General features: G+C 35.0%; 1 protein-coding gene across 1 annotated transcript in view; it reads right to left on the bottom strand.

The window, feature by feature from the left end:
• Positions 1 to 2,188: 2,188 nt before the first annotated feature.
• Positions 2,189 to 22,661, bottom strand: part of ADGRG7 (adhesion G protein-coupled receptor G7) — a 65,929-nt gene continuing 45,456 nt past the window's right edge. The window contains exons 14-16 of the mRNA XM_039856811.1: positions 20,090 to 20,245; positions 17,817 to 17,973; positions 2,189 to 2,871 (exon numbers count right to left, since the gene is read on the bottom strand). Of these exons, the coding sequence (XP_039712745.1) occupies positions 2,611 to 2,871; positions 17,817 to 17,973; positions 20,090 to 20,245 (574 nt within the window). The 3' untranslated portion in view covers positions 2,189 to 2,610. The remainder of the gene's footprint in view (positions 2,872 to 17,816; positions 17,974 to 20,089; positions 20,246 to 22,661) is intronic.

Below are 22,661 nucleotides of genomic sequence, written 5' to 3'. Positions count from 1 at the left end.
AAAGAAAATCCAAAGGTCAAGATGGTTTGTTCCCCCAAAGAAACTACATGTGCTGCCATAAACAAAAAGTCTTTAGGACACTCTTATCACACAATATAAATCAGAACGTTGAAAGTTGTCCATATATAATGTCATGAAAACCAGTTTTACAGTACTCTGAGTCTCTTCTGAAATTTTTTTCAGTAAGTCACCTTTCTGCTTCTAAGTCTCCATCCTTGCTCCCCAACTTCCAAGGCAACAAATAATTTCTTGCTTTCCTTACCTACCCTATTCAAACCCTGCTCAGACAAGGATCTAATAGGCTCATTCAGAGTAAAGGACATGATTGATGAGCCTGAAAATGATTGTCTTCCCAGGGGGTACTTGTATTTTGCCAGAAAATGTAGTGGAAGCACCTTAACATTTTGGTGCTAGCATCCCATCCTTGGTGTAACTATCTATTCTTCACTCCAGGATATCCAGTCAATCAAGTCGACCCCCATCCTTCCACTTCACAGTGGGTATGTAACCCAGGCTGAACCAACGCTCCCTGAACACATGCCTGTGGACACACAACCAAGCAAATCATGCCTGTCCTTAGGTCTTTTCCTCTCCCTCCCCTTGCTTTGCTTCATATCACAGGGAACTGAGCCCCACAGGTTACTGGCTCAGCGGGCTTCTAGTTGGCTGCAGCCAATGGGAAACACTGATGGGAATTTGCAGGGCAGAAGGACAGAGATGCCGATGGCCAATTTCAACCCATGTATACCCAATTTAAGAATGAAGGCAAACACAGAAGCACAAAGAGCCAAAAAACAGGGAGAGAAAAAGTGTCTTAACACATTCTTTGAACTCTGCATTTCAACTCGAGACCTAAAGTTAGCACTATCCTTTATTTTATGTTTCAAACCAGGACACTTTAGAGAGTAAAAGGGGCTCCCAGTAATACTTAAGTCAGGACAACAGGTGTAAGTTGGGGCTGGCCCAGGCAAACCAGAACATATAGTCACCCTAATTAAAACCAACTCGGCCTTTGGACTTTATAGTTAATGGAGCCATTAAATTATCTTTGACCCTTAACCTAGTTTGACTCAGATCTCTATCACTACGTGAAAAGATTCCTGACCAGTGCATGAGGTAAAGGCTTAAATCAATAGAATTATCTCCTAATGGTAGGATTTCATGGTAGGAGCATCAATGTCTGCCTGATTTAGCCTCCACAATACGTATGTGGAGCTTGTACATTTTTATGCTACAGCCATTCCAGGAACATTATATAGAATTTTGGTTGCTATACCCCAAGAGTGCTGAAAAAAGTGCAAAGAAAACTAAAATCACCAAAGTAATAACACATAAACTCCACCCACAGGCTAAATGTGGCTCTTTGGGTTTGTTTGTTTGTTTGTTTGTTTGTCACATTTAAAATGGCTCTTACTGAAGGTTTATTTTCATTTGAATATATATTTTGGGACATAGGGTGGGTCAACCGCGTCTTATAATTTTCCCTGTATCCAGCCCCTCTCTAGGCATAGTACCATAACACCCCTAAAAACACTGACCACTGAGAACTGTTTTCTTTATTCTTTTCCCTTTATTTTTTTCCCCATTATCCTGTAAGGCCTCAATTATCCTACAGATGAAAGAAGCTTTTGTTAGATGCCAAGAAATCCAACATTTACAACCATTTCTATACAAAACACGTGTATTTTAGGGCGTGGTGAAAAGGGTATGCCACAGCTTACCTGACATTTGTTAGTCCCTTAGTTCAGTACACTCACAGCAGTTGCCTAGTTTATGACAAAACAGAACATAGCAATTCAAAGACCGTATCTCCTAAATCCAATGGGAGTGCTCCCCACCCCAATGGAGGTCATTTTTTATTTAGGAAGCCATTTATAATTCAAGCGTTTGCAATTCCATAAGCAGTTAGATCTTTTAAAAGCCACAAGGGGTGATTGTGACTAACTTTTTCATTTTGTGAGGCTGTGTCAATAAAAAGGCAGATATATCAAGAACTAGAAGGAAATATCCAGCTAATCTTCCTATGTCTCACTTCCCATTTCTCATAGAGCCACTTCTTCAGGTTATAAAACATGTTTGTTCGGTTTTTTTAACAACAAAAAATTCCCTTTCCAGAGGTTAAAGCAGTGCAAAAATTTTAATTGGAAATAAAAGTATAAGTACATAGAAATTTACAATATTCACAGATCAAAAGCATGATACATTACAAACAACTCCCCACAGTGTTCATCAGAAGTCGTTTTGTTCTAGAAGGTAAATTTTTCTCCGCCTATCCTTTTTAGTAAATTGTAAAAGAATTTGTTTAGGTTCTACATTTTTATCAAAGTTTGTCACGTAGACTTTATGATATAAGGAGTAACAATAATCTTGAATTATCTTGAATGCTAGGGTGGAATGCTTTACCTCACTTAGGTAAGAATCTATTAAATAGAAATCCAAATCCATTATCCCTGATGACAATAAACAGAAGGTTTTATTTGATTCCTAACCTTGAGAAAAATATATTGAAAGAGACTTTCCAGAAGGACTGGGTAATAAAGAAAGGAACTAGAAAATGAAAACTCACACAAGTTGAATAAAAAGGACCACAAAAGCTAACAGTTTTACTGTCTACCTGCCTGTATTTGCTTGGTCACTTTCAGAGAATGTTGTTTCTTTGGTAACTACAAGTGGCTCCAGCAGCCTAAAGCGTTCATTTAGAACCGGCAGTGACCTGAGCATGTTATACATCCTTACACGCAGCCTAAGCGGGGTCAGTGATGGCAGTGACTGCACTCTCCCAGAAGATGACGACAGTGACTTCAACACTTTGGAAGCTTCATTCTGGAAGACTTTTGTTTTGACAGTGTGGAAGACAAAAATTTGCACTCCCTGGTAGATAGAATAATAGCTTAATGTTAGATAAATTTTGAGATATAGAATCAGGGAAGAGATTTTATTTCACCTTTTCACCCACCCTTCTCTTCAACTTGAGTTTATCAGTCGGCAGCTCTTGTGCACTTTTTGTCTAAGAGAGTTGAAGCAATGTTCTTCTCGTATGTAAAGTGCTACACGTAGGTAATAGAGTTAGAAGACCAGAGTTCAAGTCTTGGTTTGCCACGTGTTGGCTGTGTAACTTAGGCTTTTGTCCCTCTGACACCAAGCAATTCTGACACCAACTGGGTGTCCTACAATTTAATTCTGATACTAACTACCTGGAGGTTAAGGGCTCCAGGTCAAAGGCTCAGTCTCACAAGACGGCCCTCGCTTCATATGCCAGTCACACATATTGGGACCCTATTATCCACACTTCTGTCTTACAGACTATGAAGTAGGGGGTTCCCACAACCTGCCCCCTCCTTCGTGTTTGATAATTTGCTAAAATGATTCAAGGAACTCAGGAAAGAGCTTTGCTTATCATTATCTTGTTATTATAAAGGATACAACTCGGGCACAGCCAAACAGAGGAACTCAAAGGGCAATGTATGGGTGGGGCACCCTCACAGCAGTTCCATGTGTTCACCAACCTGAAAGCTCTCCAAACCCCTCATTAAGGGGTTTTTAAGGAAGTTTCATTACAAAAGCATGATTAATTAAATCACTGGCCACAGGGGACTGACTCAGTTTCCAGCCCCTCTGACCTTCCTGGAGGTCTGGGGTGGCGTTAGAAGTTCCAAGCTTCTAATCAAGACTTGGTCTTTCTGGCAACCAGATGCTACATCTATTCCCAGATTCGTCTCTGAGCCACACTGCCTTTTTGAGTTCCAGACTTATCCATCCAAATGAAAATGTGTCATTTCCATCCTGATATTTCCACTTGTCTTAAAATGAATTCTTTATTTTTTCACCCTAACCGCCTGTGCATCCTTCCTTATTTCAATATACAACACCCTCACTCACCCTGAAAATTGCATTTCATCCTCAAACTCTTCCTCTCTCTTTTCTCTCACATTCAACCAAACTGAAAGTACTGTAGAGTCTACTCCCAAAATGTATTCTTAGCCCATTGCTTTTATATTCAAAAATAAAATATAAAACAGGAGAAATTTGAACAGTAAACATTTAATAATGTTTAAAATATATTATTAATTTTTATGTGTTTAGTATTATAGTAACTTTTAGAGGTATATAAATATAGAGATAAAATGATATTTTGTCTGAGAACTGATTTAAAATAATGTGAGGTGAGGTATAGATGAAATAAGATGTACCACACAGTGATAATTAATAAAACTAGATTATAAGCACATCGAGTTCATTATACTCTTTTTTATATTTTGTATGTGTTTTCAAAATTCCATAATAAAATTATGAAAAAACATTTTTTAATGGTTACGTCAAATAGTGTAAGGCAATAAGATCATGTTAAACTTCATACTTTTATTCCAAGTAAGTTTTCAGCTTTATTAAGAGGTAAGAGCAATGGCAATTTCACCTAACATGAATTTGCCCCAAATAATTCAAAATTATCAAGAAGCCTCTATAAAATATATACTTATACTCACTAGCTTTAAAGATTAACCTAAGTGGATACTGTACCTTGAAATATTAGTTAATGATAGTTTGAAAGCCGTAATTCTTAAGACTAATCATGTAGAACATGAAGACAAATGTCAATGGTTTTTTTATTAGTGGTTCAAAATACCATGCAATATTTAACCCAGGCCTTTATAATATTTTACTAAATATGTAATACATATTAAATTTCCTACTTAAGGACCAAAGAAAAATCATACACCATTGGGGAACATTGTTCTATTTTTAGAGAAAACAGCTGAAAAAATATATGGGAAATAACATGGCTAAAAATTAAAAGATATCCTTTTGTCAGAAAATACTATTGAAAGATACAAAAATATTGCATATTTGAAGAAAGTATTACTCAATATGGAAAGTTTGCTATACAATTGGATGAAAGCATATCTATTTTTCACATGTTTATGCTTAGGGTATATTCTAGATTTTTTTCAATAATGCCATATACAAAACACTAATTTTCTAGTGAACAACTAAATTTCTAAATCTCTACTAGAAAATGTTAATTTTCTAGTAGAACTACTATTCTATTTAGCAAATTACTTCTCTAATGTATGTATTAAATAATTTAAGCTAGCCATTGATGGAGAGGAAGATTTGAATCTAATAAAAAATAGTAATTCCAGACCAAGTTATAGACAAAAAAAAATCACATGAAATTTATACACCCTACCATTCAAAAACAAACAATTACAGCAAAGAAGATAAAACAGAGGTGTATGAAGTGCTACAGAATGTCATCAATGCAATTGATTTTACAAAAATAAGATCTCTATGGTACTTTACAATGAGATGGAGAGTAACCATGAAAATCTTTTGTACTTCATGAGATTGCCCTGGTTATTTCATAACAAAATACTTAAAAGATATCAAACTTACTGATAAGATACCTATTTTTCTTTTACAAAAGACAAGCAATACAAATTTGCTGAACTTTTCTTTAATGACACATGGCTATCAGTAGAAATCACCTTTGCAGATAATTTTTTAAATAAATAAGTAAACAAAATACGTCTCTTCAAATTAAAACTGACGTTTCAATGCTAAGTGAGGAATTTGGCTGATTTTCAAAAGAAACTATAGAAAAAAAGATTTGAAAGTGTATATTAAGAAATATTTTGATTATTACAGGCTTGTGTTGCTATAACGACTTTCATATCTGCATACTTTAAAACATGGGAACATTTACTTAACCCAGATAAAAACATTGCCCATACTAAAGAAAGAAGACAATCAATGGAGATCGACAGAAATAACCTAGATATAGCAGACAAAAAAATTTTTAAGAGCTATTATAGCATACTTAAGAAAGTAAAAATAAAAATTACTCATAATGACCAAAAATTGGGACATCTAAGCAAAATAAAAAACTATAAAAAGATAAAAATTCTTAAACTAAAAAAGTACAATATCTGAAATAAAAATCACTGGATAAGCTTAACAGCAGACTGGAGATGATTAAAGGTAAAATCAAAATCCTTGACGATACAGCACTCTGATAATCCAATCTGATGAATAACAAGAAGAAAGAATGAAAAAGAATGAACAGAGCTCAGGAACCTGTGGAACAATATCAAATGGCCTAAAACACTACAATTAGAGTCTTGGAAAATGAGAAAACAGAAAATGGAACAAAAAAAAACTATTTGAAAAAATAATGGTCAAAAATTCCTCAAATTCGATGAAAGATATAAAATAACAGATTCAGGGAGCACAGCAATCCTAAGTAGAATAAATGCATAGAAAATAATACCTGGACACATCATAGTCAAAATGCTGAAAATCAAAAATAAAGAGAAAATCCTGAAAGCAACCAGAGAAAAATAACACATTATATACAGGGAAAGAAATATATAAACACTAAGGATGTCTCAGAAACTGGAGCAAGTTTGTGAAGTGACTTCCTCATGTTAAAAGAAAAAAATTTCTGTCAACTCTTAACCCATATCCAAGGAAAATATCCTTCAAGAATAAAAGCAAAATAAGGATGTTTCAGAAAAAAGAATGAGAGAGAGATAGACAGACAGAGACAGAGACAGAGACAGAGACAGAGACAGAGAGATAATTTGTCACTAGAAGGCATATACTATAAGAAATTCTAAAAGAAACTTTTCAGGCTGAAGGGAAATGACACCAGATGAAAATTCAGATCTTTAGAAAGAAATGAAGAACATTAGAAATAAAAAAGAACACTATATAGGTGAATATGAACACTTCTTCCTCTTGATTTTCTAAAAATACATATGTCTTATTTAAAGCAAAAGCTATAACTCTGCATTGTGGAGTTTATAATGGATATCGATGTAATGCATAAGACAATTATAACATAAAAGGAGAGAATGTCAAGTGAATTTATGGTGTTACAAATTTCTTAGATTTTATTGGGAGTTGTAAAATATTGATTCTAAGTTGACTATGAAAAGTTAAAGATGTATAATATATCTCTAAATCAACCCCCCCAAATACCAAGAAATACTGCTTAATAACCAACCAACATATAAATTAAAATGGAATCTTAATAATATTAAATTTACTCAAAACTTAAGAAAGGAGAAACAGAAGAATAAAAAAAATAGAGTGGCAACAGAGAACAAAATATAAAATGGTAGACATAAATTCACCCATATTAATGGACTAAACACTCTAATTAAAATACAGAGATTACTAGAATGGATAAAAGTGTAAGGTGCTCCGATTTGCTGTCTACAAGATGTATACTTTAAATATAAAAGCACAGATAGGTTGAAAGTAAATGGATAGAAAAGTATATATCATTCAACCAATATACATAAGAAGGCTGGATATCAGATAAGTAGACTTCGTAACAAAGAATATATTGTTACATACAAAGAGTGGAGTTAAAGAGGGACATTTCCAAAGACTAAAGGGTGAATTCATCCAGAAGACATCACTATCATAAATGTATACACATCTAATAGCAGCACCTCAAAAATATAAAGCAAAAATTGATAGAATTAAGGAGAGACTAGACAAATTTATAATTACAGTTAAAGATTTTAACACTCTTTTTTTGAGAGAGCCAGACAAAAATATTGATAAGGATAGAAAATCTGCACAACACTAACAATCATTTTGACCTTATTGACATTTTTAGAACATTATACCCAGCGACTTCAGAACACACATTCTTTTCAAGGATAAATGTTTTCTTCATTAAGGAACACCAAATTATTGCCATAAAACCATTCTTAGTAAATTTAAAAGAGTTGAAAGAAAAATTTACACATAACTTACCAAGACTAAATCATGAAGTAATAGAAAAACTAAACAGTCCAATAACAACCAAGAAGATTGAAATGGTAATAAAAACCTCCCAACAAAGAAAAGCCCAAGACCAGGTGGCTTCTACCAAACATTTAAAAAAGAATTAATATCAATTCTTCTCAAACTCTCCCAAAAAATTAAAAAGGAAAAAACACTTCTAAACTTGTTTTAAGAGTCTAGCATTGCCCTGATACCAAAGCCAGATGAGGACACTACAAGAAAAGAAAATTACAGGCCAATATCCACAATGAATATAGATACAGAAATTCTCAACAAAATTTTAGCAAACCAAATTCAATAATATGTGAAAAAGATCATCCAATATGATCAAGTGGGATTCCCCCTAAATACAAAAATGGTTCAAAATACACAGATCAATAAATATGATACATAACATTAACAAAATGAAGTATGAAAAATCACGATCGTTTCAATAGATGCAGAAAAAGCATTTGACAAAATTCAATATCCTTTCATGAGAAAAACTCCCAACAAATTAGGTATAGAAGGAATTCCTCAACATAATAAAGGCCATATATGACAAGCCCACAACTAACATCATACTCAATGGTTAAAAGATGAAAGCCCCTCTTCTAAGATGAGGAATAAGAATTCCAAGGAGTTTGGAGAAACATGGCGGAGTGAGAGATGTATCCCAGATCTCACCCCTTGAAACAACAATAAGCTAAACATCTAAAACTCAACAAAAAACATCCAAACTGCACACTAGCATGTCTGAGCGAGGGATCTGCACATAAGAGCTACCACAGGTCAGAACCCAAGGTGTCGGGTGGTAGACTGGGAGAAATAAAGAAGCTGCCTCTCACAGCCACCAGAACTTTCTGTAGGAGGAGGGGGTGGGTAGAAGAAGCAGCAACTTCCCTGAACAGCCCTGCCTGGGAGAGTTTGTGACTTCCACACAGCCAGCGGCAGGGCCTAGTCATCAGGACAGAAAGCAGAGAAGTGGAAGGCAGAAAAACAACAGTTGATTTTTACCAGCTGTGGTTGCAAAACCGAAGCTGAGCCACAGCCCCCAACTCCCAATCCAGAGGACCCCTTCCCCCATACCCTCCAAGACCAAACACCGCGGAGTACCAGGGGAATCTGAGAAAACACTACCAAAACTGTCGCTAACACTGACAGGGACTGAGACTGAGAGTAGTAAGAGTGGTTAAACATCTGTAAGAGACGGGGAAAAAGGCATTATTAAGGCTTTATATAAAGCAGAGGCTTAGACGCCACCTACTGGAAACCAAAAGAAAAGTGCCTTCTTTGCAACAGGCTAAAAAGACCTTTATATAACAAATCTTCTTTCTGGAAAAAAGGGTGATTACACTTCCATTAATGCCCACGCAGAGAAATAGTCCATTAAACACCATGAACAACCGTGATGACAAGGCATCTCAGAAAGAAAGAAAAATCTCCAGAAAATAAGCTTACAGACAGAAATATGCAACATAAATGACAGAGAATTCAGGATGGTACCTCTGAAAAAACTCAGTGAGTTCCGAAATGAGTCATATCAACAATTTCAGGAATTGAAAAAACAACTACATGAGAAGAGCAAGGAGCTCGAAACCCTCAAAAAGAACAGAATAAATCTTCTGGAAATAAAACACACACACACACACACACTGCAAGAGTTGAAAAATGAAATAGCAAGCTTGGGAAATAGAGTCGACCAAATGGAGGAAAGGATCAATGATATCGAAGACAGAAAGCTAAAAATGAATCAGAAGGAAGAAGAGAAACCGAAGAATGAAAAATAATGAAAGACAAATACAAAAACTAGCTGATACCATTAGGAGAGGAAACATAAGAATAATGGGCATTATTGAAGGTGAGGAGAAGGAGCAGAGACTAGAAAGCATTTTCAGACAAATAGCGGACTAGAATTTCCCAAATCTAAGGAATGAGCTGAGACTTGGAATTCAAGAAGTTGACAGAACACCCAATTATCTCAACCCAAAAAGGCCTTTACCAAGACACATTGTAGTCAAATTATCAAAAATCAATGACAAAGACAGAAATTCTCAGGGGCAGCCAGGGGGAAGAAGACGGTAACTTATAAAGGAAAACCCATTAGATTATCATCGGACTTCTCAGCACAAACCTTGCAAGATAAAAAGGAGTGGTATGGGCACCAGGCCTGGCTGGCTCAAGGTCTGGCTGGTCAAAGGTCTAGCTGTGATCCAGGCCGTGGCTAGGAATAGGACCCCAGACTTAGAAAATATGTAAACATACCTCAGCTTATTGTATCGCACGTGTGTGGCTGAATGCTACTTTTGTACTCTTCTATGTGAGGAACATGCAGTCCCTTAGAGTGAAAAAGGGGAGAGCAGAAAGACCAGAAAGGGAGACAAGAAAGGGGAGCAGGAGAAATGCGCATAAGAGTGCATGCCCCGTGCAATAGACTGCACTCCCCAATAGAACTGCACTTTCCAACAAAAGAGCTCTCCACACAATAAAGTCGATGCCTGCCGTTTCATCCTCATGTCTGCGTCTTGTACATTCTTCCCACTGGGCCTCACACCACTGAACATTTCCTTCTAGCTCAGCAATACCCTTGACTATGACAATTAGCATAGTCGACACAATCGAGCTGCCCAGCCTCAACTCTGACAAGTGGAATCAAATATTAAAACAATTAAGAGAAAGAAACTACCAACCTAGAATAATGTATCCAGCTAAGCTCTCCTGTAGATATGAAGGAAAAATAAAGACTTTTCCAGACATACAAAAACTGAGGGAATTCTCCGCTACGAGGCCTGCACCACAGGAAATACTGAAAGCAGTCATCTTACCTAAAACAAAATGAAAAAAAAAATACATAATTAGGAGTAAGGTGACTATCAAGGAAATAGAAGCAGAGGAGTGCAATCCTTACTAAGAATAGGGCATTATAAGCTTAAACATTAAGAAGAGAATTGCTATAGCAAGATAGTAAAGAACGTTCAGCATACATAGGGACAAATTGAGACTACAACGACTAAAAAGAGGAGGATTCAAAGATCTAAATTTGTAAAGGGGAATAGAGATAAGGCACGTGCAGAAGAAAATGGATGACTGTATATAGAATTATCCTTTTCATATTCATAATGGTAATCACACACCATAGAGTCAGAATTGAAGTATATAACATAAAACAAGAAGAACCAGAGGGAAAAACCACAAAAGCCAACCAAAATAAAGAAAACAGAAACACAAGGACAAGGAAACGATGGAAACACCGAGCTACCAGAAGCAAGCAAAAGATAAAATGGCTATAAGAAGACCTCATTTTTCAATAATCACCCTAAATGGAAATGGACTGAACTCACCAATAAGAAGACACAAAGTTGCAGAATGGATCAGAAAACAAAATCCAACCATATTCTGCCTCCAGGAGATACATCTCAGTTCCAAAGACAAATATAGACTCAAAATGAAAGGGTGGAAAATGATATTTCAAGCAAAAGGCATTCAGAGAAAAGCAGAAGTAGTGGTACTAATATCAGATGAAATAGACTTCAAAATACAAAAGGTAAAAAAAAAGATACTGAGGGAGACTTCATAATGATAAATGGAATCATGCACCAAGAAGATATAACACTTATTACTATCTATGTTTCCGATCAGGGAGCCCCGAAATATGTAAAGCAATTACTAATAGAACTAAAGGGAGAAACAGACCAAAACACTATCATAGTAGGGGATCTAAATACCCCACACTCAGATATAGATAGATCATTCAAACAGAAAATCAATAAGGAAATAACATTCTTAAAAGACACATTAGACCAACTGGACATAATTGACATTTACAGGGCCTTCCATCCCAAAATAGCTGCTTATACATTCTTCTCTAGTACACAGGGACCACGCTCAAGGATTGACCACATACTGGGTGGGACACAGAGATAGAGCCTCAACAAACATAAGAGGGTTGAAATCATACCAGCCATATTCTCTGATCATAATGCTTTAAAACTAGAGATCAACTGTAAAAACAAAGTGGAAAGAACCACAAATACATGGAGATTAAAGAACATACTACTGAAGAATAACTGGGTCACAGAAGAAACAAAAAGAGAGATCAAGAGATACATAGATACAAATGAAAATGATAGTATAACATATCAAAACTTTTGAGACACAGCAAAAGCGGTCATAAAAGGAAAGTTCACATCATTACAGACCAATCTCCAAAAACAAGAATGAGCCCCAATAAACAACGTAACGCTTCATCTTAAAAAACTGGAACAAATGAAGCCTAAAATCAGCAGAAAGAAAGAAATCATCAAAATTAGAGCAGAAATAAATGAAATTGAAAACAAAAAAGAAAAAAGAAATGCAACAAAGAGCTGGTTCTTTAAGAAGGTTAATAAAATTAACAAACCCCTGGCTAGACTCACTAAAGAAAAAAGAGAAAGGACACAAATAAATAAAATCAGGAATGAAAGAGGGGAAATTATGACAGACATTGCAAAAATACAAAGGAACACACAAGAATACTATGACAAAGTATATAACACCAAATTTAATAACCTAGAAGAAATGGATCAGTACTTAGAAAAATACAACCTTCCTGGATTGAATCAAGAAGAACCGGAAAATCTAAATAGACCGATCAGCAGCATGGAAATTGAAACAATCATCAAAAACCTACCAAAAAGTAAAAGTCCAGGACCAGATGGCTTCACCAGTGAATTCTACCAAACATTCAAAGAAGATTTAATACCTATTCTCCTCAAACTCTTCCGAAAAAATCGAAGAGGTGGCAATACTTCCTAACTCATTTTATGAGGCAAATATTACTCTGATACCAAAACCTGATAAAGATAACACACAACAAAAAAAAACTACAGAACAATATCTCTCATGAACACAGAAGCAAAAATCCTAAATAAGATACTAGCAAAGCGAATATAGCAACATATTAAAAAGATTATACACCACAATTGAGTGGGCTTCATCCCAGGGGCACAGGGATGGTTCAACATATGCAAATCGACTAAATTTAAAAATATGAAACATATGATCATATCGATAGATGCAGAAAAAGCCTTCGACAAGATACAGATCCATTTATGATCAAAACATTTCACAAAATCGGTATAGAAGGAAAGTACCTTAACATAACAAAGGCCATCTATGACAAACCCTCAGCCAACATTATACTTAATGGTGAAAAAATAAAAACCTTCCCTAAGATCAGGAACAAGGCAAGGCTGTCCACTATCACTACTGTTATTCAATATAACATTGGAGGTCCTAGCGAGTGCAATCAGGCAAGAAAAAGATATAAAAGGCATCCGAGTAGGAAATGAAGAAGTCAAACTGTCACTATTTGCCGATGACGTGATTCTCTATATAGAAAACCCTAAAAACTCCACAAGAACACTACTAGAAACAATAAGCAAATACATAAAGTTTTTGGAAACAAAATAAATCAATGTTCAAAAATCCATAGCGTTCCTATACTCTAATACTGAAGTGTTAAAAAAAAAGAAGTGGATGAAATAATACTTTCGGAATTGCAACAAAAAGAATAAAATACCTAGGAATAAATTTAATGAAACATGAGAAGGGCCTATATAATGAAAACTACAAGACCCTTTTAAAAGAAATCAAAGAAGATACAAAGAAATAGAAAAATATTCCATGTTTTTGGACTGGAAGAATCAATATAGTTAAAATAACCATATTACCTAAAGCATTATACAGATTTAATGCAATCCCCATCAAAATCCCACCAGCATTTTTTAAAGAAATAGAACAAAAAATCATCAGATTTGTATGGAAGCACAAAAGACCTGAAATGCCAAAGCCATCCTGAAAAAAAAAGAACAAGGCGGGAGGCATCACTCTGCCTGACTTCAAATTGTACTACAAAGTGACAGTAATCAAAACAGCATGGTATTGGCAGCAAAACAGACACACGAACCAGAGGAATAGAATCGAGAATCCAGAAGTTAACATATATTTACATGGGCAAATAATTTTTGACAAAAAAGCCAAAAACATACAGTGGAGAAATCTTCAATAAATGGTGCTGGGAAAACTGGAAAGCCACCTGCAAAACTATGAAACTAGACTGTTGTCTATCACCACACACCAAAATTAACTCGAAATGGATTAAGGACCTGAATATAAGACCTGAAACAATAAAATGCGTAGAAGAAAACATAGGAACAACTCTAAGACCTTGGACTTAAAGAGAATTTTATGAATCTGACCTCAAAGGCAAGGGAAGTAAAAGCTAAAATTAATGAATGGGACTGGATCAAACTAAAAAGCTTCTGCTCAGCAAAAGAAATTGTCAACAAAGTAAAGAGAAAATCATCTGAATGGGAAAATATATTTGCACGCAATGCCTCTGATAAGGGCTTAATATCCAAAATATACAAAGAACTTATCAACTCAATAACCACCACAACAACAACAACAACAGAACGATCTAATCAAAAAATGGGCAGAGGATCTGAACAGACATTTTTCTCTCTAGAAGATATACAAATGGCCAAGAAATATTTGAAAAGATGCTCAACATCGCTAGCTATTAGAGAAATGCAAATCAAACCCACAATGAGATATCATCTCACATCTGTTAGAATGGCTATCATCAACAGGACAAGTTATAACAAATGCTGGAGAGGATGTGGAGAAAAAGGAACCCTCATACACTGCTGGTGGGACTGCAAATTGGTACAGCCACTATGGAAAACAGTATGGAGGTTCCTCAAAAAACTAAGAATTGATCTACCATATGATCCAGCAATCCTTCTACTGAATATTTACACCAAAGTCTTGAAAACCCATATCCGAAAAGATATTTGCACACCGATATTCATAGCAGCATTATTCACAGTAGCTAGAACATGGAAGCAACGAAAGCGTCCTAAGATAGATGATTGGCTAAAGAAGCGGTGGTACATATATACAATGGAATATTACTCAGCCATAAGAAGAGATGAAATATTGCCATTTTCAATAATGTGGACCTCAAGATAATCATGCTAAGCAAAATAAGCCAGACAGAAAAAGTTGAAAATCACATGATATCACTTATATGTGGGATAGAAATCTAAAAGCAACAAATGAACAGGACAAACAAACAGTGACTCATGGACATGGAGTATTGACTAGTGGTTATACAGGGTAGGGGATGGGGGGAGAGGTAGACCGGCTAAAGGGGGTCAAATATATGGTGACAGAAAGAAATCTAACTATGGGAGGTGAACACAGTCTAAATAGATATATGCCTTACTGTTAAAATGTACGGATGAAACTTATTAGCTATTGTTAATCAATAGCACTATTAAATAAATAAATAAATAAATATATTTAAAAATAAAAAATAAAATAAATATAAGATTATGAACAAGACAAATGTGCCCACTCATCTTTTATGCAACACATATTGAAAGCCCTAGCCAGAGCAATTAGGCAAAATAAATAAACAAACAAACAAACAAACAAATAAAAACCAAATCAGAAAAGAAGTAAAATGATCTGTTTGCAGATGACATGATTTTAAATACAGAAAATGCAAAAGACTCTATCAAAAAAAAAACAATTAAAACTAATAAATGAATTCAGCAACATTGCAGAATATAAAATCAACATACAGAAGTCAATTGCATTTCTATACACTAACAACAAACTATCTGAAAGAGAAATTAAGAAAGCAATTCCATTTATAACAGCATAAAAAAATGAAACTGGAATAAATTTAAACAAGAGTGAAAGACCTGTACTTTTAAAACTGTAAGACATAGGTGAAAGAGGTTGAAGAAGGCACAAATAATGAAAAGATATTCTGTATTCTTGGGTTAAAAAAAATTAATATTGTGAAAATGTTCACACTATCCAAAACAATCTAGAGATGTAAAGCAATTCCTACCAAGATTTCAATGGCGTTTTTCACAAATATAGAAAAAAACTATTTTAAAATTCACATAAAACCACAAAAGATCCCAATAGCCAAAGCAATTCCGAGGAAGAAGAACAAAGCCAGAGACATGCTTCCTAATTTCAAGCTATACTACAAAGCCATAGTAATCAAAACAGTATGGCATTGGCATGAAAAACAGGTACGTAGACCAATAGAACAGAATAGTGAGGCCAGAGATAAACCTATGCATGTAAAGTCAACTAATTGATAAGGGCGCCAAGAACACACAATGCATAAAGAATAATCTCTTCAATAAATGATGTTAATAAAACTGGATTTCCACAAGCAAAGAAATGAAACTGGACCACTAACTTACATCACTCACAAAAATTAACTCAAAATGGATCAAAGACTTATATGTAAGACCCGAAACAACAAAACCCCTGGAAGAAAACATTGGGAATCAAGATTCTTGACAATGGTTTTGGCAATGGTTTCGGCAATGGTTTCTTAGTTCTTAGCCAAGACACCAAAAGCACAGGCAACAAAATCTAAAATGAACAAGCAGGACTACATCAAACTAAAGAGCTTCTGCAGAGCAAAGGAAACAATAAATTGAAAGGGCAACCTCTAGAAGGGAGAAAATATCTGGACGCTCCATATCCAATAAAGGGTTAATATCCAAAATATAGAAGGAACTTATCAATGCAATAGGAAAAAAAAAATAACCCAATTTTAAAATGGGCGAAGAACCTGAATAAACATTTTTCCAAAACATACAAATGGCCAACAGGTATATGAAAAGGTTAATTATCAGAGAAATGCAAATCAAAACCACAATGAGATATCACTTCACACCAATTAGGATGTCTATTATCAAAAAGACAAGTGATAAAAAAATGTCCGTAAGGATGTGGAGAAAAGGGAACCTTGATATACTTTTGGTGGGAATTTAAATTGATACAGCCATTATAGAAAACATTATGGTAGTTACTCAAAAAATTAAAACTTGAACTACCATATGATCCAGCAATTCCACTCGTGGGTATATATCCAAAGGAAATGAAGTCAGTATCTTGAAGGGATATCCACACACCCATGTTTATTGCAGCATTATCACAATAGCCTATATATATTATATATGTGTTGTATATACATACATACATATATATATACATACATACATATATATGTATAAAATGGTTGAATACTATTCAGCCATAAAATAAAAGGGAATCCTGCCATTTACATCAACATGGCTTAACCCAGAGGGCATTATGCTAAATTAAATAAGCCAGACTGAGAATGACAAACACTATATGGTATCACATATATGTGGAATCAAAAAAACAAAAAGCCAATTTCATAGAAAGAGAATAGAATAGCAGTTGCCAGGGACTGGAGGTAGGGGGAAATGTAGGTCAAAGAATACAAAAGATTCTAACATACAGCATGGCGACTCTAATTAATAAGATGGTATTGTACACTTGAAAGTTGCTGAGCATTCTCACCCCACACAAAAAAATTAACTGTGTGATATGATGAATTGTTAGTTATTTTAATTTTGGTAATAATTCTTCAATATATGTGTATATCAAATCACGTTTCACACTTTAAATATACTCAATTATATTTCTTGATTATTTCCAATAAAGTTTTTTTAAAAGATAAAATAAATAATCTTACAAAATTTTAAAAAGAGAGAGAAAGAAAAAATTTTGCCCATCCCACACAGGTCCAAGCTCCAGCAATAACTGTAACATTCTCTATACCAACCACAGTGAGGAGCTGCTGTGAACCTGTTACATAAAAGAAAATGAAAGGATTTCCAAAGCTATTTGCTTGAAAAAATCTCTTCTGCTCAAAGAGGGACTAATGTGGTTCAACCTTAATTGATCAATATTAATTAATAAGGTTCAACTTTATTGCAATTTATGTACTTCAGCCCAGGAAAGAACGAAATAGGTAAGTCACAAAGAGCTTTCCTTTGTATTCTCCCAAAGTTTATCAAAAATAGAATCTCCTAATGGTAACTGAGCAATGACCTTCAGAGAGTTTCAAAAGGATAAAACTTTCGTCCAAGGCAATATTGTCTCCACCACTGCATATTCTGCTACTTTTAGACTAATCCACACCATACCTGAGTAGTGTTGAAAAGGCAGAACATGTAGCTGAAGATGTCCCTGATGTTATTATCATCAATTAACATTAAGAATGCCAGAAACCAGGTAATTCCAAAAATGACTGCAATAGATAATGTGTTAAGAATCTTCTTTAGCGATGAAACCTTTTTTGTGCTAGGTAAAAGAAAGCAAGATAGAAAATATGGTTCATTCGTTTTTTTAATTTATGAATATCATTGTTACTCTCCTATTGAGAATATATTACCAAGATTAATATATATATATATATATATATATATATATATATATATATATATATTCAGCTGCCTACATATATTGCTCATTTAACAATATTATGTCTCAGGTGGAAAAACGATGCTAGTATGTCACTCTGGATAAAATCTGATTTAGAAAGTTTTATTAAGAAATACAGTGATATCTACTTAAAAAGTCGGGTATAAACAGTTCCTTATACAGGCAAATTTCACAAGGAATCAACTTTTGGGGGGAATAGAATTTTATTTTAATGATTATTACTGCTGTATCAGCCCATGAGAAATTCTTTTTTTGAACAACTAGGACCTTTCTATGCTGTAGGTTGATACAGGAATGAAAGGTTATTAATGTGCTGAATGATCTTCTTTATTCTCATGCTAAGTCTATATCCCTGGAATCAGGCCTCTACCGTATGTCTTATTTTGACCAGTGAGCCATTAGCAATTGTTCCACAATCAGAGACTTGAAAGCATTTTGCTCACAGAGTTTGCCTTTTCTTAATGCTCTTTGGAACTCTGAGACCACTATTTTAAGAAGCCTGGACTGATTTAATGGAGATGAGAAAACACATGGAGGAGAGATGAGTTTCCCCAACTGTGCAGCTCTCACTCAAGACCAGCCAACCACTAACCACCAAGGATGAAAGTAAGGCATAGTAGATCATCTATCCACATTCATGTCAGCCCAAACCAGAACAACTACCTAACCAACAAACTTATGACAAATAATAAATATTTGTCATTTTAAGCCATTAAGTTTTAAGGGGTGGGAGTTGTTATGCAGCAAAAGCTAACTGATACATGGAAGATAATTTATTAAACAATTAACTTGTAACTTGCTTTTCATTATAACTAAGCCAATTTAAGAACCATGAGCTATTAGCCAAAATTTAGAAATATAAATTTGGTTGATGTATGTGGCCAAAATGATATTGTTTTGTATAAAGGAAATATAACCCAATTTGCAATTAGTCTAAGAAGAAGTCACCAAGATTTTTCTACATTGCTAATAAAACACAGATTTGAAGGATTATCAGTGATAATCTTTTCCCTGTATTTCCCCTCAAATGGACTATCATTTGTATAGAAATATACTTACTCTTGATCAGTAAAGCACATATTTAAGATTATATTCCCACTATTGATGGTTGTTTTCTTCCATCTGTTCATACCAAATGAGTTCATTTGATGACTATCAAAGCTCACAAATGTGTTTACAGTAAGTCTATTTGGGTTAAGTAGAATTTTGTAAAATTAAACTTGAATTTATAGCCTTATTAGTACTGTGTTTTAACCAATTTGTACTGTGAGAGATGGTCGGGGGGTGAGTATGTGTTTAATAGTTTCTGTTATTTGTCTCTTCAACTAAAAGCTCTTACTGTATATCCAGCATGACAATGAGAATGTTATTGGGGTCAGAAAAGTTATAGAAAGGAGAGAAACCATCCACACAAAAACTGATAAAGCAAAGAGCAGATGCCCCATCTGTAGAGAATGTGGGCTTAATGTTGCCAGATGTTTCAATTTTTTTCAAGAAAGAAAAAAACACAATTTAAGTGAAATCTCCCAATTTTTATATATTTGCAACTAAGTTAAAAAAAATAAAGCCATTATGTGATTCAAGCAACACACATAAAATTCTGTCTACAGCTACCAGTTTGTAAAACGAAAATACAGTGACCAGCATCAATTCACAACCCTTTCATTTCTTAAGTGATTCAAATATGATTTCTTGAATATTTGGGACTGGGTTTTTTTTTCTGGAAGCCTTTGGTTTTAGTTTTAGTTGGGCTCATATAGCCCAAAGTGTGTTATGTAATGCAGTAGACTGATATTGTAGTACTGATGTTGGAAGATGAGAAGATCCACTTTCTGAGAAAATTTAAGAGAAAATCAGTCCTGCGATCCACATGTCCCTGCCATTGTTTTAAGTCTGAAAACTCTTCTAGGAACAGTGCCATGTTGCATAATAGATGAGTCATGCCTGGCAGCTTCCCACTTACTGGGAGTCTTACCTTGCCAGATTCTGGTTATTTTTCCACAGCACTTGGACTACGATGATAATAAATATAACGACATTATTGATGAGGATAAGGATCACGGGTACAATGAATGACCACAACAATGGACTTGTCATAAAACCATTGCTCTCTGGAATTGCCAGCCAGCAGCTGTGGAGAGACAAGAAATGATTTCAGAAGACCAAGAAAGATACACATACTGGTTTTCCATGCTCTTAACATTATTAATGTTAATTCACTTGACTGAATGGCAATATCCCTTCACATCCTGTACACTTAAGATGACTTTCAAGATTCACCCACTAGAAAAATGAGATGTGTTCGTTCTGCCATATTTTTCTATGAAAGACTATGGGCTAGTGGAAAGAAAATGGGCTTTTGAGTCAGGCAGTCATGAATTTAAATGTCACACTCTGTCTCTGACTAGGTGTCTGACTTTAAGCAAGTTATTGTTTTGTTTTATTTTCGAATGTGCAGCACATTCAGATGGTTCAAAATTTAAAAGGTACAAATCGTCACAGTGAGACAAGATCCCTTCCTATAACTATCTCTAGTCACCTAGTTGCTATCTCCAGTGGTAATCAACACTTCTTGTATATTCTTCTAGATTTATATACCAGCAAATGTATATTTTTCTGTTTTTTATGCAAATGATAACATATGATACTTCTATACCTAACTTAACAACATATCTTGGAGATCATTCCATATCAGAATATAAAGATTGTCTTCATTATTTTTAGAGCTACATATTATTTCATTATTTTCTTATACATAAATTATTTAAACATTCTCTTATTAATGGGAATTTTTTAATGTTTAATGTTTAAAAATATTTGAATAGTTATTTAACCTCATTACATCAGTTTTGTTTTGTTTTGCTTTATTTTTGTTATTGGTAGTGGTGGTTTTGGTGGTGTTTTTCTTCTCATCTGTGAGGAGTAGTAATCATCTCCTGGCACTGTTGAAAGAATTTATTAACTCATTTAATAAATCTTTACAGAGTATATGCTATGTGCCAGACACTTTTCTAGATACCAAGGTATTAGCAATGAACAAAAAAACCAAAATCCTTTCCTTAGTGAATTTATTCTAGCTCAGAGAAATATACAGAACTAACAAATAAAATCTAAACTATGTCAGATGGTGACAAGTGCTATGGAGAAAAATAAAGCAGGTAATGAGGGTAGGAGTGTGTGTGTGTGTGTGTGTGTGTGTGTGTGTGTGTGTGTGTGTGTGTGTGTGTGTCTGTGTGTGTCTGTGTGTCTGTGTGTCTGTGTGTGTGTGTTTCTGGTGTATCAATGATCTACAAGGAAACTAGAATGATGTTCAAGTCTCTGTAATGAATTAAAAAATGAAAAGAAGTGCCTCCAACCCATTAAAACAAATAATAGGTCCATCCTTAAATAAAATAGTGAGAGCAAGCAAGTTTATCTTCAGGACTTGTGGCTTCTCTTTCCTTTCATCTGTAACTAGAGGACAACCCTCCTACTGTTCTCCATCCCACAATCTCCTACACAGAAGAATAGGAGGGCATTTGGCTAAAAATTTAATGAAGTTTTGCTGAGAAGTACTTTCAAATCTCAAGGAGTTTCTTTAGAAACTAAGCAAGTTGCCATCAAAAGTTTTAAATGAAAAAAGTGAACACATTTCTTATCCAGGCAGCCTAAAGAAACAGTTTAAAAGGGAAGGGAAGGATTGAGAAAGAAAATGAGCAGAAACAACTCTACTGGATAAAGGCAGACTTGCAAATTATGAAACAGACAAATATTTATTATCTGTATGAGTCTTAAGTTGTTTAAACTTTACACAATACAATTTATGAGAATTACTATTTGCACTATAGACGTGTGTGCGTGCGTGTGCGTGTGTGTGTGTGTGTGTGTGTGTGTGTGTGTGTGTGTGTGTGTGCAAGTATCTGTAAGATTCCTCAGTTACCTCACACCAGTGGGGGGACCTGGAAATAAAATAGGCTTGGATACCCATGGTCATCATGAAGTATGCACTAGGAGGGGACTCCTTCTCACCCCCTCTATCTTTTGTACTACTTGGAAAGATAGTTATGCTGGTTTTGTTCTCATGACAGCCTCACCCTATCCTGAATTCAATAACTTGGATTTTGAGAAATAGACTGCTGAGGAGAGTGATGGCGCTTACAGTGAGACAAATCCTTGTAAGTATGAAGTGGGATTTCTAGAACCGAGATTGGAGAGTCACATGGTCGAGGATAATCTGACAAACAGCTATGGACCTGAGGTCTGGATGGCATCATAGGTGGACCTCAGATGAAGTATTTAACTCCTTGTTTATTTTGCCATGAAGTACATCATGAAGACAGCTTTAATATTTACAGCATACACTTAAAATACTTTCCCCATCATGCATTTTAATTTCCCATGACTACCTCAACCCTTCAGGGAAGTCTGAAAACAGCCTATATGATGATGGTACAGAGAATCAGGGGATAGAGTATTAAAGAGGAGTGTGGCCTGCTCTGTAGTCACCCCTTACTTTGGTCCTTGCAGAGACAGCAGTGTGTTGGGGGAACAGGCTTAGGGGTTTCGAA

This window comes from Pteropus medius, unplaced genomic scaffold (assembly GCF_902729225.1).
Source record: "Pteropus medius unplaced genomic scaffold, Ma_sr-lr_union100, whole genome shotgun sequence".
Lineage (NCBI taxonomy): Eukaryota > Metazoa > Chordata > Mammalia > Chiroptera > Pteropodidae > Pteropus > Pteropus medius.
This window is presented reverse-complemented; position numbering and strand designations above follow the sequence as displayed.